Source organism: Filicampus tigris, chromosome 6, assembly GCF_054856515.1.
Source record: "Filicampus tigris isolate MCC_2025a chromosome 6, RoL_Ftig_1.0, whole genome shotgun sequence".
Taxonomy (NCBI): Eukaryota; Metazoa; Chordata; class Actinopteri; order Syngnathiformes; family Syngnathidae; genus Filicampus; species Filicampus tigris.
In genome coordinates this window covers 11,123,924-11,142,384 of record NC_141222.1, presented here as the reverse complement: position 1 = coordinate 11,142,384, position 18,461 = coordinate 11,123,924, and the positions used below count along the sequence as shown (strand labels likewise).

The window sequence follows — 18,461 nt, the reverse complement described above, 5'->3', positions numbered from 1 at the left end:
GCATGAGTATCGAGTGAGTGTCGAGTGAGTGAGAACAAGAGAGACAGAGGAAAAGAAAGGCACAAGTATCTGATTTCCCTTCACAATTCAGTGTCTTGCCTCCTTTTTAGTCAGAAGAAAATGTGAGCAGGAGAAAAGAAAAGACTGCTGTGTGTAACTTGCTTGGAGTCTTAAGTTTTTTATCATCACAAAATGCATTATTCACATTTGTCTTTTATCCATGGACAGTTATAAGGTACAGTATTTCGATATATGTTGAGTTTCTGATGGTAAACATCACTATGCTGTCTTGAAATAATAAACAACCAAGATGTGGTTCAACTTCACTTTCTGATGAGGTTTTACAAAAATATGGCATACTGTATAGCCTATACAAGTCGGGAGTTATAGCCCTTTTATGTTGAGCAGGCACCTTCATTTTTAGGGCCTCAAAGTACAGTATATGAACTTTTGACTTAGGTCTCCACTCTCCATCCATTCATTTTCAAACACTTATCCTGTTCAGGATTGTTGATGAGCTAGAGCCTATACCTGTTGATTTAGGATGAGAATTGGGGTACATTCTGGACTGGTCATCAAACAATTACAGGCCAGTAGAAATGTTCACAATATCAACACTAAAGGTGGGAAGATGCACAAGCAAGCAGCAACTGAAGGCAAACCTAAAAAAAATCATTACCCTTGTCCATATGCTTCTGCTTTGTATATAAAAAGTGACCTAAATAATGTTGACTATCTTCTCTTTTTTCTTTGCTTTTTTTTTCACAAATCTCACAGTTCTCTTTTCCTGTGACGTTTACAAACCACATCCTGGCTGTGCCTTCATACGTTGAACTAGCAACTGTTTTGTTCTCCAGTGAACACACTCACATCGTCCTTTGATAGAGCATATTCCTTCATTCTCATCACACCAGTCACATACACCAGATAATCAATAATTACACACAGTCATGGTAAGTTACTGTCCAATCTGTGGGAAGCCTGTCTATTTTGGTGAGTATGACCTCTTACCTTTCTATGCCAGACGAGAGACTTTCTGACATTTTCTCTCTCACCTGCTCCTTAAAGTCTTGTGGTTCAACAGAAGCAAACATTTTGAAGAAGTTAAACAGCATTGCGTGTTTTTGATACTGTATATTTTCTCCCATGAAGAACAAAGCCGTTCATTTTGCTCTTTTTAAATAATAGCTCAAACTACATGTCTTAAAAGATATCCTGGGTAGACACTGTTGAAAAGGTTTGTCTAATTTGTGGTTTACACATCTCCCTGATCCTCACCATCTTTAGATAGAAAAACATGTGATTCTTCTCTTATAAGCACTCTCTCATTTCCATTTTGACAACTGGATGTGGGTGTAGTCAAACAACTTTGTCACGGTTTTGTATTTATTTTCTGTTCCTTATTTCTCTGACTTCTCACCAGTAAATTACTTTAAACTACTCTGGAATTATGCTAGTATTTTTGTCTATTAAGCATGCAGCGATGAAGTTACATTTGTCTGACATAGTCACCTTTCTGCATGAGCAATAAGTAGAGTAACATTATTTAAAAGAACCCCTATATCTTGACTGTGTGAAGTACAGTATCATGTTCATTGACCATTTACTATAGTGGACAACAAATCCTCCTCTTTCTCAGCACAACTCACCCATCATTGTTCTCAGGTGAAAAGAAGAGGTCTTTAGGAAGAGATTACCATCCACTCTGTCTGAAATGTCAAAAGTGTAAAAGACAGCTCACAGCTGGACAACATGCTGAGGTAACTGAATTGGGAATTTGTGACAAAAAAAGCAAAAAGGTAGACAATAAAAAAAAATCTTGACGACTGTCTTTCAGTATGATGAGAAGCCATATTGTTCCTACTGCTACATGAAGATGTTTGGTCCAAGAGGTAGTATCTAATAACTCACATTCAAACCTAAACGCAAGGTTCTGCATACAATTGCTGTACTGACACCCTCCACCTCCCATGGCCATTTCTCAACAGGTAACAGGTGAAGATCAGAAACAGTCTGAAACCCAGCGGACTGAATGAACTGATCTTCCATCACCGACTGACAAGGAGAGGAGAGAAAATGAGAATGATGGCCCAAACAGTATCACTTTACGTGTATTTCATTTAAAAGATGAAAAAAATGTGTGTGACTTGTTCATTCAGACACTAATAATGAATTACATTTTTACATTTGCTAACACCAAGAAGGTCGCTGATGGTGTAGATGTACACTCGCCTGAGTTGTGTGCAGGGAGCGTGGGATCGATTCCCACTCAGTGACTGTGATTGTGTGTGTGCCTGCGACCAGCTGGCGACCAGTTCAGGGTGTAGTCCGCCTTATGCCCATAGTCAGCTGGGATAGGCTGCAGCACCCCCCGGCGACCCTGTACAGGATAAGCGGTGTGGAAGATGACACACTAACACCAAAACTGGGTTTAAGACTTCACCAAAAACAAACCTAGAGGGTTACAAATTTGTTTGTGTTTACAAAGCAACAACTTAGTTTAAACACAAGTGCACCATTGGAAGTGAGTTGAAATGTGGGTTGATTACCCCCTTCATCGGGCAAACATATGGTGTGGTGGCGGCAGGAAAGGAGTGACAAGAGTGGTAACTGCTGGCAGATCTTACAGCAAAAGATTCTGAAGTGCACCATAAGTAATGCATGGGGTGTGTCACCTGATGGGCATAGTCGACAAATAAATAGAACAATATGATGATGAGCTTCTCTGCAGTGTCATGTTACACAATTAATACTTACCTGGTTTGCCCAAATGAACAAACACAAAGACAACATATCTAAGCGAGTAAGGAGAAATCCTTAATGGACAAAGCACGAGTGGAGTTGATTGATTGATGCTTTTGTGTCTGAATTGCCTTTGAATGTGATTGTCTCACTCTCATCCACCCAGATCCCTCACTCATCCTCCCTTTTTCTCAATCCCAAGCTCTTCTCCCTCCTCTCCCTGTGTCTCCTTCACCCTCTAACCTCCTACCTTGATAAATCACATGACTGCTGTGAAACCAGCTGGTTGACTGCTCATTTGCATGTTTCAAATACACTGCCATATTAGAGAGAGGGCTGGCGATGAAGGGGCAGTGGGTTATACTGGAGAAAAGCCAGGGGTTAGTAAGGAGCTGTGGTGAGTGTAGGATCATGATTGAAGCCTCTGCACAGGTGATTTCAAAGCTACGAAGAGACCCTGTGAATGTTAAGTGGATCAACAGGAGCAATGAGAAAGTAAAATACAGCAATGGAAAATATCGTTGAATTGTTAAAGAGCTACTTGTATGCCTCTAATAGGCATTATTTCATATCCAATGACAAAGTGAATTGTGTGAAAACGAAAGCATTTGAAAACATTTCTGGATTTGCCTACACTCACCACCCTTGGCCTTGTCTTCATGTGTGTATCAGTATCGACATCTAGTGATGACTTGGAGTCACAATAAATTTGCCAAGACTCACCAACCTTGGCTTTTTCTTCATGTGTGTATCAGTATTGACATCTAGTGGTGACTTAGAGTTACGAAAAAAAATTATTGACGACCCCATTGCCCACTGCTTCGGTATAAAATTTGGCTTTATGTATTATAAAGATTTAATCCATCCATCCATCCATCCATCCATCATCTTCTTATTTTGTTATCTCATAACTGTGACTGACTGACTGAACTTTGTGTCCGACTATTAATCAGAGTTCACTTCTGAAGTGTTGTTACTTTTACGTTTGTCAGACGGGGATGTCAAAAGAAACGGCAACCACAACAAAATGTGTCTGGAAGTTGTTCAAACTGAAAGCAGTTATGAAAGGTAACTGTTTGGAAACATTCTCGATTTACGTACAGTACGCGAAGGCAACTGTGGCAAACCTCGAGTGCGCATGCGTATTGTGTGAACCAGGAAGTTAAGCAGTCGGCGTATGCAGTCATGTACAGTGTGAGAGAAATCAACTGTCATGGAATAAGGTGTTTGACGTCTCTGTTGTCTTAAAGGGACAATATTCAATTGAGAATGGATTCTTGACAACTCCAACAGAGCGTGGTATTCTATTAGTGTAAATTTAAAGGGTAATAACTTTGTGCGCGACAATGATGTCAGACTGCGTCCCGACTGAGATCTCTGAACCAGCATTGGACATCGAGACAACTACGGTTTCTCCACCGGAGTCCAATATCCTCGCTGTACATCGTCCAATAGTGATGTTTGACAAGAACACGGCGGACCTTGGGCTCCAGGTTACCCCCGGCGTTGCCGTTCGAATTTCGGACTCGTGCGAAAGCGTCTTGACTGAGCTCGAGGCGGAAGGCTCCGGTGAAGACGCGTTGCTGTTGCCGTGCTTTGCTGGAAGCTCGTCCCCGCTGAGAAATGCCCGAGACAAGAGCAGGCGGAACAGACACAGCTCGTCGTCGGATAGAGACACTTTAGCCACGCCAGGTAAACATTGACCATAACAAGTGCTGCTGGATATTTACGTAAATAGGTCAGGTTTGTGTATTTATAGATGCTGTATCCAACCGAGAGAAGAGTTTTTGAGATGCCGGTGTCCGCTATAATTTACCAGTCACTTATCATAGCCACGTAATTGCGACCCGGATCTCACAAATGATCTAAGTTCAGTGAAATGGTTCATTATCCTATAAGAGATTATCAGTTGGTCCACCGTGGTGTATAGCATTCCGTTTGAACGCTTATTCGATGCCCTTGATATCTATCCTAAAGTGGAAATAAACCCAAACATGTTTTTAAAGAATATGTTCCCAGCCGGCCCACTGATTGAAACACGGCATTATGATTAATATTGCGTTTGTGGAATACGAGATCGCCCTTTGCCATTCCACCTGGCGGTTTTACCTGAACGAAAGGTGTACCAAAGTAAATTTGATGCTGTACTTGAAGCATTTGGAGTATCGGCATAGTTTTGGTCTCTTTTTGAAGATAACACTTTGAATTTTTCTCCTCAACTGTTAGGATCTTTTTAAGTGCTACTGGCACTGAATTATGGAAGTTTGAATACATAGAAGGCCGTGGGTCGTCTGTGGGTCGGCCTTCTTTTATGTATTCAAACTTCCATAATGGCAGTTGAGGAGAAAAATTCAAAGTGTTATCTTCAAAAAGAGACCAAAACTATGCCGATACTCCAAATGGTTCAAGTACAGCATCAAATTTACTTTGGTGCACCTTTCGTTCAGGTAAAACTGCCAGGTGGAATGGCAAAGGGTTTAAGCAGCAAAATCCACCCCTTTTTAGCCATCTCAGGGGGCGGCCATTTTGTCACTTCTGTCGACTGAAAATTACATCACAACTGCTCAGGTAACGGCCAATCACGGCTCACCTGTTTTCTGAAGCTGAGCCGTGATTGGTATTTACCTGGGTCAACAAAAGTGACAAAATGGCTGCCCCCGGAAATGGCTAAAACTGCTGGATTAACTCTTATTCCATAAACGCAATATTTATCAGAATGCCTTGTTTCAACTAGTGGGCTTGCATTGAACATATTCTTGAAAAAAGTATCTTTGGGTTGACTTTTGGAATAAACAAAAAAGTTAAACATATTAACATTATATTTTAAAGTGAAATAATTGAACTTAGTTTGTTAAGTAGTTCCAATATTACGCTGTTTAGTTTATTTTTCGTACAAGTTACCTCATGGACTCAAAATAACACGACTGTAACAGAATTTTTTCTCTGACGACGTATTGTCACATGGACAGCGTGGAAAGTCGATTAAAAAGTATTGTGTTGTAATTTCGTTCTGCCACTTTAATGCTAACAACTGTTTTTGATACTGTTAGATTTTAAGGGTATTAAGGGCTCTTATTTACATGAGAGTGTCGGCATGTCACGAACTGGACACAGTTGCGGTGGCTATTATTCACTGCTCAAAATATATTCACACATAAAAATCAGCACAAATCTTATAATAATATTTATTGTTAGCAGTCAAATTGTTAATTGATTGAAGTAAAAAAAATACTGACTCTCAAATTGCGTCACCATCCATAATCCAACCGACACAACCCAACCTAACCCATTTATTAGCTACATCATCTTAAATCCTCGGAGAGTAACGCACACCGCTGAGTGTTAGCGTGTAGTGCAACGTGTACTCAGTTGTGTCCATTCACACGCTCTGATGCAATGGTCATGTTATCATCCGTTGATGACATAAGATTCAACTTTGCCTCCTTACTACACTTGAAGTCCCTTCAGCTTGGGGGAGCGTGAAATAAAAATAAAAGAAATAAAGTATTTTTATTCAGTATTGATTCCCCTTCAGATTTTTAGTGTAACACCAATCCTGGTGATGTCACCTCATTCCTTATGTAATACAACCATAACCATCTATTGTGTTTTCTCTTTTATTGTTCTGTCTGTGTGCTGTGCTGTTATTCAAGTACAGTCTGTTAGGGCTACAAATGAAGGCCACAGGTAAACCTGTTTACCCAGTAGACGTTAACATCCTCTTGTCTTTTTGAACAGCTGTGCTCACATATAAGACCCAGTTACAATTAATAACATCTACCGCTATTTTTCATATGGTTAATACTTTATGGAATTTGACTTTACCTACATAAAATGCATGTATTCTCATTTGAGACATGCACACAATTTGATCATTTTCTGTTCACGAGGTGAAGACTTATTTTTAGGTGAACAAAACACAGCTATATAAAAGGACATCCACTGTACGATGAAACATTCATGGCCTTTTACATTTTTGTCTGTACCTCTAGTCTCCCTTCCAAAATGATTAGAACAGTGAGGCAAATTTCTTTATTCTTGTTGAAGACTAAAAACATTTCAGTTTAACAGATGAATATGAGGCAAGCAGGCTCCCTATTCGCCACATCACAAATGATGAGTTGAAATGGAGTATGGCAACGTTTCTTTACCAAAAATAACAAAAACAAAAAAAAACAATTGTCATTGCCCAAAAGAGTTTTGAATCCCCCCCCCCCCTGTGCTCCCCAAAAAACGAAGCAGGATGACAGTGCAAAACAACCATTTAATCGGAACACAAATCGTCCTATCAAATCTAGAGTAGTTTGGGAAAATAACACTTGGTGGAATGTTGCTTTGTCATCATTCTACCTTTGTAGAAAATTCAACAAAATTCAAGATCAGATTCAGATAAAAATATGAATACATAACTCTCCATCGATCCTTTTAGGTATCAACAGTGGGGACTTCAACCATTTCCCAGAAGATCCTGAGTTTGCGGATATTATCCAAAGGGCTGAACAAGCCATTGAGTGTGGTGTCTTTCCAGAGAGGATTTCCCAAGGCTCCAGTGGGAGTTACTTTGTCAAAGATCCAAAAGGGGTAAGGGAGATATTCATTTGTTATGACAACAAAACAGTATTGATATTTTTTAAAGTGTCTTTTTTTTAATTTTTTTTTTTTTTTTTTAATTTCACGAAAAGAGAAATTGTGAAACATTATTTTTGTACTAATTAATGTAAATGTAATGTAAAAGATAGTTGCATCAATAAGAGCAAGCCATTTTACAGGAAGTTAATGTTCACAACAGTGAGATTATATGGATCCCACTCTTTTTTACAGCATCAATGGCACTCAATAGTCAGCAGTGTAATTTCACTTGAACATTTTAGTCTTTTCTCAACTTTTTAAATGGTGCACTGAGATTTATCTACCTGTGGTATTAGTTTGTTTTTTGTAATTTGACAATTGAAAGTAAACTTCAATCATTCTGTCTTTGACAGAAAGTCATCGGTGTTTTCAAACCAAAGTCAGAGGAACCCTATGGTCACCTGAATCCCAAATGGACCAAATATTTTCACAAGGTATTCATAGTTTGTCTTCCTATGATCTCTGCAGGTATATGTAAGCAGACAGAGTGCATCACTATTGGGTTTCTTTCTTTCTTTAGCTCTGCTGTCCATGTTGTTTTGGGAGAGGCTGCTTGTTGCCAAACCAGGGTTACCTCTCAGAGGCTGCTGCTTCGCTAGTTGATAGCAAACTAGGCCTGGGTGTGGTGCCAAAAACCAAGGTTAGTCTCTCTCATGTGTATCTGCATAAAGTAACAATTTTTTTTCCCAGCTGGCGTTTCAGCATGTAAACTGAGTGCTTTTTTTCTTCTGTCAGGTGGTGTATTTGGCCAGTGAGACCTTTCATTACAGTGCCATAGACAGAGCCAAATCCAGAGGGAAGAAGTACGCTTTAGAGAAGGTGCCCAAAGTGGGACGACGCTTCCACAGAGTGGGCCTGCCACCGAAGGTAATACCATCTCCTAGTTATTGCAGTGATTCACAAACATTTTTGAAGACCCCTTTTGAATTGTTTCCACGTTTAGTTTGTCATGATTAAATGCTGGATACAAAAGAAAACAAACAAATTGTGTTTTTAGAAACATTCAACCAATTTGTATTCTTTTTTTTCTTAAAGGATCCCACCGCAGTGTTTATTTTAGTGTTAATTACTGTAGTAAGACATGATGGTCAATAGATGAGCACCCCTGATCATTTTCAAAATTTTCCTCTATAAATCATTGGTTGTTTGGACCAGCAATTTCAGTTAAATATATCATATAACGGACAAACACAGTGACATTGAGAAGTGAAATGGAGTTTATTGGATTTACAGAAAGTGTGCAATAATTACTTAAACAAAAGTAGGCAGGTGCATAAATTTGGACACCCTTGCTATTGATTTGAATACCTTTAGCACTAGTTTGGAACACCAAATTTGTTTGGTAAGCTCATTGGTCCTTGACCTACATACTCAGATGAAGCCACCCATAAGAAAGGGTATTTAAATCTCAAGTCTAAAGTAATTTCAAAAAATGCCAAATGAAGTCAATGTAAACATAATACCGTACAAAAAATAAAGCATGAAAAAAAAGATTTCTATTTGGTATATTCGACAAAGTAATCGTTTTTCCGAAGTAAGGTTCTGGCAAGTGACAACTCGGAAGGGTAACGGCACATCAAGACAAAAACGGTAGTGCGCAACATGGAAAGTGTACAAAGCCAGTTAGAAATCGACTAGGAAAGCAATATTTTAAACCCATCTGAGGCGATCCAGGTGTTTGACGAGTTGGAGGAAGAGGAGGTTGTTGGCATGATGTATGTTGGACCATACATGTACGAGCCTGATGCTCAGGATGACGAAATTGTTGTGCCCGAACAACGGGACATGGAGTGGAGAACAGACTCAGATTGGAAGAATGGTAAGCTATATAGGCTGCGGTTATTAGCCGAGCGTTATTGTTTGAAATTCGATACTGTGCCGTGCTGTAAATGACACATGATGAGATAACTTGGTCTGTTTATTCTGCTAGAACCGAGAGCACACGTCATAGTGGGTTGGTGTCCCACATTGTCAAACTAGCGTTATTTCTTGTCACATTGTAATACCGGTAGTAATAGTAGGCACAACTAAGGTATATTTAATAAGTCATCAAATTCAAGTGAATCTAAAGTAAGGTTGATTTGATTGGCAGTTTTCCAAGAGGACGTGGCATGTTCATTCATCAACAGTCATGTCAGCTCATGCTGTAGTTTAGATTGTTCGCTCCGATTGTGCGCTGCTGCTTTTTGTGTCATGGGTTCAACTACCGCTCTCTACCTTTATATTTGTATTTTTTTACTATGTTTACAATTTCTTGCAGGCAGTCGGGATTGGAAAAGAGATGTTTGGTTTCGAATGTTTATTGTAGAATTGAACAGGTATGCAATTGAACAGTTTCGATGTTGCTTGTGACGAATCTGCAGACAGGAAAAACAAAGTGACTGGACTGGCATTGCCTGAACGTCCACAGCTGCAATCGGGAGCCAGTTAATGTGGAAGCCAGTTGCACTGTAACACAAGCTTGTCCATTTACGTGCCTTTTTATGGTACATAATATAATAGAAGATATTCTTATCTTTTGGCCGCTCAAACAACTGTTGGCCTGAATGTGAACAATGCATCGCCACACAGTGCCGAGGCATTTCGCCGAAAAATGCAATAACAACAGCAGTTGACGGGACAATGAACAATGCCGTACAATAGGTGACTGGCGACTCGATCTCTTCAAATTACATAATTCGCCAAAGATTGACGAACATTTGCATTTTCGTTGTTGCTATGGGTCTAATTATGAATCTGAGTGTGTTAAAAACTGACCAAAGTACGCTTAAAATACACTTCAGTGGTCAGTTTCCTCGTTAAGGCCCGAAGTGGCAGGCCAAGAAAAATCTCAGATAAATAGAGGCGAAGGATGGTGAGAACAGTCCAACTCAAGCCACAGACAAGCTCCAAAGACCTACAACATGATCTTGCTGCAGATGGTGTCACCAAGCATCGTTCAACTATTCAGTGCACTTTGCACAAGAAGATGCTGTATGGGAGAGTAATGCGGAAGAAGCCTTTTCTGCGCACATGACATAAACAGAGTCGCTTGGTATGCTAAAGCCCATTTGGACTAGCCAGCTTCATTTTGAAATAAGGTGCTTTCTTCTGATTAGACTAAAATTGAGTTATTTCGACATAACAGGGGCGTTATGCGTGGCGGACAAAGAAGAAAGCATTCCAAGACAAACACTTCCTACTTGAGTAAAATTTGGTGGTGGTTCGATCATGCTATGGGGCTGTGTGGCCAGTGCAGGGACTGGCAAACTTGTTGAAGTTGAAGGTTAGCTGATTCCAGTCAGTATCAGCAGATTCTAGAGCAAAAAAAATTAAGAATCAGTGACAAAGTTGAAGTTGTGCCGTGGCTGGATACTTCAACAAGACAATGACCCTAAATACTGCGCAAATTCTACTGAGGCATTCATGCAGAGGAACAAGTACAATGATTTTGTAATGGCCATCTCAAGGCCCCATATTTAAATATTATTGAAAATCTGTGGTGTGACTTAAAGTGGACTATCCATGCTTGGAAACCATCAAACCTGTCTGAAATGGAGATGTTTTGTAAAGAATAATGGTCCAAAATAGCTTCATCCAGAATCCAGACCCTCATTGGAAGCTACAGGAAGCTTTTAGAGGCTGTCCTTTTTGCAAATGGAGGATCTACTAAATATTGATGTAATCTTTCCATTAGGGTGCCCAAATTTACTGCCTGTTTGTAAGTAATTATTACACACTTTCTGCAAATCCAATGAACTTCATTTCACTTCTCAAATATCACTGTGTTCGACTTCTAAACGATGAACCTTTAACTAATTAATATCTAACTCAAATTGCTGATCCAAACAACCAATGATTTATAAAGGCAAATCTTGAAAATGATAAGGAGTACCCAAACTTTTTCATACGACTGTATTGCTTTTTAAAGTTAATATTGCTCAGTTTTGAGCAATACAATCAAAGAGGTATTTATTTGACAATATTTTAAATATTGCCATCATAGTTTCCATTTATGCAGAACTGCACTGCATCACACGAAGCCTTTAGGCCCTCTCATTATTCGTAGGTAAATACCCAAAATATGAATTACAAATACAAGACCTTGACTTTTACTGTCTTTTGTGTTGGTAACATTTTTGATACAGCACGTGGACTGGATTATATTTGTTCGTGCAAACAATGCTGTCAGGAAGTATGAGGAAGTTGTCTGACATTTTCCATTTGATGTCGTAATTGCACACAGTTAAAATGCAAATGCTGAGTGACAGTGACGTAATCCTAGGTGTTTTTTGTCTTTGTTTAGGTGGGCTCATTTCAACTGTTCGTGGAGGGTTATCGTGAGGCCGACCATTGGCTGAGGCACTTTGAGGCAGAACCCCTGCCAGAGAACATCAGAAAACAGCTACAGTCACGGTTTGAGCGTCTGGTGGTGCTGGATTATGTAATCCGAAACACAGGTGTTTGTCAATGCACGAGTGTTGTAACATTGCAGCACAATAGTTCATTGTGAAATTATTTTCCTGCTTCTGAAACTTCTTTTCCTCTTTCTCTTGCTTGCTCTCTCTCTCTCTCCCTCTCTCACTTTGTGTACGTCTGTACAAGGGATATAACAATAATGTCGATATTAAAATTGCCCCGATACCATCATTGTCATGTTGCTATATACAAAGCAGCACATCTCCATCCAAAAAGACTACTTCTCACCCGCATCAGCCGAACACAGCATCGTGAAATACATGGACCATGATACTTTGCGCTGCTGTGCAAAATGAACAGATAGCAATATAATGACTGGCCAAGCCTGTTTCTTTGTCATTGCTCTTATTGTGCACAAAAACACAATATTGTGCATTTTCTTCCAATATCATGATCTTTAAAAAAAAAGAAGAAAAAGTAAACAATATCATAAGTTTTACACAGTATTGTGAGCTTTTCTATATCGCCAACCTCCCAACAATATTGTGGTAATTACGGTATCGTGAGGATCATATCGTGCTAATATTGTATTGTGACGTTTGCGTATTGTTGCATCTCAAGTCTGAACTGTACTGAAAAATATCACAATACAAATGTGTGCATTTTTTTGCCATTAACTGTTTGCGAGTCTGTGACCCACTTTTGGGTCCCTACCCACCAGTTGAGAATCACTGTTTCTATTCTATCTTCACATACACACCTCACTGAAATTTACTCCTTGTCAGATCGAGGAAACGACAACTGGTTGATCAAGTATGAGAAACCAGGAGAGTGCGAGGGAATAAAGGTGAGTCTAATCATTGAGCTCATGGCCCTTTGATCTTGTGCATGCTAGCAATTTAGTTGCATTAGAATTCAATGTTTCTGAAACCCTCTTCAGAATGTGCATTTTTACTCCTTGTTTTTTTTTTTTAAGTTTTGTTCAAAGGACAGCATACAAGTTGTGTCTGAGGCAGCTGCTCCCTCTGCTGGTCGCTCACAAGTGTTTGAATTCAATTTGCTGCCGACTACAAACAATTACCTCTTTGATAGGGCTAAATGATTTTGAAAAATAATGTAATTACGATTTTTCTTTCTCATTCTCAATGTTGCAATTGCAATTTAACATGCCATAATTTTTTCAAGGTCTTCTTCCTATGTAATTTTTAACAAGCAATAAATCAATCTGTAGTACAACAAGCAATATTAGATTTATTATCCATAATTATTTTGGTTTTAAGGGTTAGATTTAAGTTAAAATGAAGGCAAATGAACCATAAATTAAAATGAAATTCAGTTTATTTACTTTTATTTGAGTTAACTTCCTAAACACTTTGACTTGCAGTCTTTTAAGTGTACACCATGATTTCACAAAATGACCAAACAAGAGTGGCATTAACATAAATCAGTAAGAGATAAATCTGATTACCAGTACAACAATAATACAACCAAATCCATGGCTTTATCACTTCAACTTTTCATGTTTCACAAAGCATTGGTATGTTAACATGTGGACTGCACTGTACCAGATTCCCATGACTGCCAGTGCCATCTGATTACTGGCCATCAGTCATTATTATCCACATATCGATTAACAAGCACAGGGCTATCATCTGTCTGGCCAGTTAATCAGGCATTTGGACAGCGATCAATAAGTGATGGTGGCGTCAGACATTAATCATTGAGTCTCTCTCCTCGCTGCAGGATGCAGAGTGGCCAGAGAACAGTTTCGAGCCTTGCATCAAGATCGCAGCCATTGACAATGGCCTGGCATTTCCCTTCAAACACCCTGATGAATGGAGAGCCTGTAAGTTGGAGCTTTTTAATGGATTGATTCCTGATGACACTTGTGATCTTTCATGATGGAGTGATTATGCAAAGCTACAATCATAGAATATGATTAATAGTAATCCAAGGTTGGCACTGGTCCATGAAATCCTTTAACCACTTATTTCACCATTATGTTGCTATGTGCGCCGCTCATGCATGCACAGTGCAGAGACTTTGTAGCCCAAAGACAAACCGCAAGACAGTGACCTTGTGGATCACATGACCATAACAATCTTTTGTATTTTATTGTATTGTATAAAAACACAACAGTTGAACAATGCACCAAAGACGTACAACTAATATGGTATTTGAATTTGGTTTTTCAAAGTGTGCAAATTATTTTGGATTTCTCCAATGAGCAAAACTGCATAAAACTACGTAAAAGTCCATCTTTGCGACAGTGTCTCTCCTCTAAATTTGGCTGCACAGTGAGCAGAGGTCAGCTGCTACAGGAAGAAAATCAAACTGAATTAACTGAGTTATTTTTTTTTTAGTGCGTTATAAAATTTTAATTAATCTCCATAGATAATGCTTTAACTTTGACAGCCCATATAAAGGCAGGACCAAACATTTTAGTGCTAATGGCCATTTTCATGTGACGACATTTTGAAGGACCTACATAAAAACAAATGATCCAAAATATCACTCACAATAGAAACACTTCAACAAGCCGTGACTATTTGTTTTCCATTATGTATTAAAAATAAATTAAACTACGATTATGAAAGTACAACACAATGCAGTGTCATAGTGTTTGGTTATTCATCTGTTTGTCAACCCACTTCTCACTAGGGTCAAGCGTGCAATAAAATTGTTGTTAGTTATTGTCTGCGCATCATTGGACATAATCTAGCCATTAAACTTTACTTATTTCCGCCGCCTTTGTTTCTTGTTTCATTAAAGTGTCGGTAATCTGAGCGTGTAAGGATTTGGATCGATATGTAATATCAATAATGGAATCGGAATTGCTAAATTCTCATTAATTCCATCCCGAATCATGCTCATTTAAATTAAGAGTATCATACCAGTTCTATTACTGTAGGTATTTTCTCTCAATCTTGAAACTTCCACACTTAAATAAGACTATTTATTAAGAACAAGTATTGTCAGTTTATGACTGCTTTTCTCTCTTCAGACCCCTTCCACTGGGCGTGGCTCCCCCAGGCCAAGGTGGCTTTCTCCCAGGAGACCAGAGAGCTGGTGCTGTCCCGCCTCTCAGACATGAACTTTGTGCAGGACCTCAGTGAGGATCTCTATGAGATGTTTATGGTACAGACCAGTGCCACACTTTTCACAATTTCACTTTTTTTTACTGTCAAATAGACCAGCAGAATGATGGTACAGCTAACATGAATCAATATCTTTTTATCAGAGAGACAAAGGCTTTGACAAGACCATGTTTGAGAAACAAATGTCCGTCATGAGGGGCCAGGTGAGCTGCCACTTGTCTATTGCCTTTATTCTCTCTTTTTCTTTCTCCCTCTATTGTATTGCTGTCTATCTGCTGTGCTTCATTTTTGGCCATGTCTCATCTACCGCTGGGAAAGTGGTTGACGGAATTCTTTTATGCCCTGAGGCATTGCTGCTATTGTACACCATCCACATAGACATTTCCAGGCCACATAAGTCCATTGTACTCTATCTAAGGGTGTATTCGAATCCGAAAAGTCCTTTGGTCCGCTTGTTTAGTCTGAACCAAAAGCTGACTTAACCCATTAAGGACGGGAGCACATAACTGCGTTTCTACCATTAGAGCATTAGAGCCGGGAGCGCTGTTGCACCTTTCTACCTTTAAAGCCGGGAGAGCGGATACGTCTTTTTCTTTTTTCAATCCAATTCTCGATCTCTTAGCCAATTTAATGCATCAGTTTATACACGTGACGGTGCTGCGAGAACGCGGAAGATGTCCCAGAATTTTTTGGAGCCGTAGGCTAATGGCGGACGCCGTCGATCATGGGAGCTCTGAAATAAGTAACAGCTTTGACGAAGACGCGCTTGTGGACTTTGAACCAGTGGAACCAGTTGAATGTGGTATATGGTTAAGATATATGTTTGTAGACAATGACGATGCTAACATGTAATGCATCGACGTCTTTGTAACAGAATAGAGGATGGTAATTACCACTCGATTTTTAAAAAATTAAAAATAGTGCTTCTCTTTCACCGACAATTTATTTTTACATATTGGTTTGAAACAGTAAATAATAATAAACTCAGGCCTGTGGGAAAACCACATCTAAAATCTCAAATTATTTTGGAATTATGTTTTTATCTGCTACAGGGGCGGAGATGTCAATTATTTTGTAGGTGTTGAATTTCTGGGAGAACCTCAGGTTTTAGACGGTCTTTGTTTTTGGGGAGATGTTGAGCTAGGCACTTCAGGCCTTAATGGGTTAATATTCTTTTTTTTGTTGTTGTTTGGTACGGTTCGCATTGACACTGTACTTTTTGCATGTGAACTATTTTATAAATGTCTGAAACGTGAAGAAAAATTCTAATTTTCGTCCAGATTTTCTGTCAAAATAAAACATCAATTTAGCAAGAAACATGAATAGACACACTTGCTTTAGTGGGCCACAAAAAATGTGGCTGGTTTGGCCCACTGCCTTTGAGTTTGGCACGTGGTTTAAATAATCATTTTTATATTTCTGAATGTACGCTAGTATGCAGCACTTTAGTAGTAGTCAATGAGCATAACAGTGGTGTTGTTATTTTATTAAAAATGTAATGCAGCCAATTTGGCAATAACTGAATTTCTGTCACCATAAAGTGTTTTCACTTCATAATTTCAATTGTACCCCAATGTAATGTAATATGACTCCTGCTTGCACCAGGTGTTGAATCTCACCCAGGCTCTTAAGGATGGCAAGAGCCCTCTCCAACTGGTGCAGATGCCGCGCGTGGTGGTAGAGCGGAGCCAGTCAGGTGGCCAGGGCCGCGTGGTCACCTTGGGCAACGCCTTCACTCAGACCTTCCACTGCAAGCGACCCTTTTTCTCCTCTTGGTAGCAAGGGAACATCAGCCGCTGGTGTTGTTTTCGGTTCTGAATGCAGGAAGTGTGAAAGAAGTGAAGGAATATTTTGAAGAAGTAGGATGAAACATGTTTTTTTCCTAATGCTTGTTGTGATGAAAGTGTATGATCAGAATATGACAGCTGGAGAGGATGACATTCCAGTGTTTCCTGGAGAGATTGGGCCTATATGGTCCTGGTTACTTGATTGGATAATCAGCATGATGGGGCTTTGTTTATTGTGAAGACATGGAAGAATATTTTTGTTCGTTTTGTTGCATCATCACAATTAATATACTATTCACAGGTTTTACCAGTGGGTCAAATGACTAAAAAGAACAGGTACAACAACTCTGTGGTATGCAGGTGTTACATTCTCATAAAATATTGTTCCAAAAAGTGCATTTCTAGAAGAACATCCAAAAATACTCACTTTGCCTTGTAGGGCACTTCCTGAAATGTGAGAATTATATGATTAGTTCCACTAAAATTGATTAACTCTGTGTTCCTTTCCAAAATTTGTTGAAGATACACAAAGCCAGTGTCTTCAACCATTACAGTACTACTGCCAAATCCTTGTCTACCGAAGGACTCCTGAAAAGCCACAAGAAATAAATATATTCTTGTTTAAACTTGAATTTAAGCCTCGTCGGGAGAGGAAGAGGACTTGGAATAACCACATTGCTTGAATGTAATGTTTACTGTTTATACTCTTGTTCTTAAATATTTCACAGGGAGTGAATGCTGTCAAAAACAATCTCACAACACTGAATGTATTTGTTCTTTGACATGTATTTACCTCACAGCATGGAGAATGGCACCGCTGTTAACCCTCTTTGCAACTTATTTAAAGAGGGAAATCGATGCCATGGATTTTTTTCTTATGTATGCATCTTGACATTTTTATTCCAACATGATGATTGTATGAGCAGAGTTGTATATTTAACACAATTAATAAGATTTGGGAGCATTTAATCAGCGTTTGGTGGGGTTTTGTGTCTTATTTTAAATATTTGTCTCATCCTGGTCAAGAAGGAAAACATGAAGACTCCTTTACTGTGCCACAAGGGAAATTCGATTTACACTCATTAAGCGAGAAATTAAATATTAAGCCATCTCTGATGCTGCAGCTTTTGTTCTTCAGTAACAAAACAGTGACTGACTGTGCTCTAGCTGTACAAAATGTGGCATTCACCTACTGTATTAGAAACTGTATAGGAAATAGTAGCACATGCCAATGCGCCACTGCCAAAGATCTGATGTGGTGAAGATAACAGTGGTGATGAACTGTAAGTTAGCGATGATTGAAGCATGGTTAAAATAATGATGACAGAGTGATTACTGGCTGACGGTCCTAAAATAGTGGTTATGAACTGTAATATAGCGATGACAGAAGTGCGGTTAAAATAACAGACTGGACTGACCATGACAGATTTCAGCTTCGGTCGGCTTGAAATAATAATGACGGACTGAAGATGACGGACAGGTGGCCCGGCTGCTAGTGCTTGATGGACCGGCAAAATTTACTGACGTGCCCATCTCCGGTAAATAACTGACAGATGACAACTTGATATTAAAAAAATCAATCAAGCAGTGGCTTGCAAAGCACTGTTGCTGCCTAGGGCGAGCATACACGGATGCAACTTCTGCACAGTGTGCGCTCCTTCAATAAACAATCGTCGACGGTTAGGTACGGGTTATGGGGGAACCCCCTCACCCCCCCCCCCCCCCCCCCAAAAAAACCCAAAACAAACGTTAGAAAATATTGGGGCAAAAATCGCAAATAGGTGAATCAGCAGGTGCTGAACCGTGA

The 18,461-nt window shown here is 39.3% G+C and overlaps 2 protein-coding genes across 2 annotated transcripts; both read left to right on the top strand.

Moving 5' to 3' along the window:
• Positions 1–840: 840 nt before the first annotated feature.
• LOC147145768 (cysteine-rich protein 1) lies at positions 841–2,713 on the top strand. Its single transcript, XM_086032791.1, has 4 exons — positions 841–993; positions 1,666–1,760; positions 1,838–1,892; positions 1,989–2,713. The coding sequence occupies exons 1-4, from the start codon at positions 951–953 to the stop codon at positions 1,997–1,999; spliced, it is 204 nt and encodes a 67-aa protein (XP_085888917.1). The 5' UTR covers positions 841–950; the 3' UTR covers positions 2,000–2,713.
• Positions 2,714–3,865: 1,152 nt separating this feature from the next.
• pi4k2b (phosphatidylinositol 4-kinase type 2 beta) lies at positions 3,866–17,627 on the top strand. The gene is made up of 11 exons (XM_086034484.1): positions 3,866–4,434; positions 7,172–7,323; positions 7,725–7,805; positions 7,892–8,011; positions 8,107–8,238; positions 11,657–11,810; positions 12,555–12,616; positions 13,513–13,615; positions 14,774–14,907; positions 15,011–15,070; positions 16,473–17,627. The coding sequence occupies exons 1-11, from the start codon at positions 4,089–4,091 to the stop codon at positions 16,644–16,646; spliced, it is 1,518 nt and encodes a 505-aa protein (XP_085890610.1). The 5' UTR covers positions 3,866–4,088; the 3' UTR covers positions 16,647–17,627.
• The last annotated feature ends 834 nt before the right edge of the window (positions 17,628–18,461 follow it).

What these genes read in the sequence shown, in the direction of transcription:
- LOC147145768 (XM_086032791.1), top strand. Translation starts at nt 951, where the DNA reads ATGGTAAGTTACTGTCCAATCTGTGGGAAGCCTGTCTATTTTG. An exon ending in TGGGAAGCCTGTCTATTTTG is followed by an intron (nt 994 to 1,665) that starts GTGAGTATGACC and finishes CATTGTTCTCAG; the next exon opens with GTGAAAAGAAGAGGTCTTTA. An exon ending in CAGCTGGACAACATGCTGAG is followed by an intron (nt 1,761 to 1,837) that starts GTAACTGAATTG and finishes ACTGTCTTTCAG; the next exon opens with TATGATGAGAAGCCATATTG.
- pi4k2b (XM_086034484.1), top strand. Translation starts at nt 4,089, where the DNA reads ATGATGTCAGACTGCGTCCCGACTGAGATCTCTGAACCAGCATTGGAC. An exon ending in GGACCAAATATTTTCACAAG is followed by an intron (nt 7,806 to 7,891) that starts GTATTCATAGTT and finishes TTCTTTCTTTAG; the next exon opens with CTCTGCTGTCCATGTTGTTT. An exon ending in GAGAGTGCGAGGGAATAAAG is followed by an intron (nt 12,617 to 13,512) that starts GTGAGTCTAATC and finishes TCCTCGCTGCAG; the next exon opens with GATGCAGAGTGGCCAGAGAA.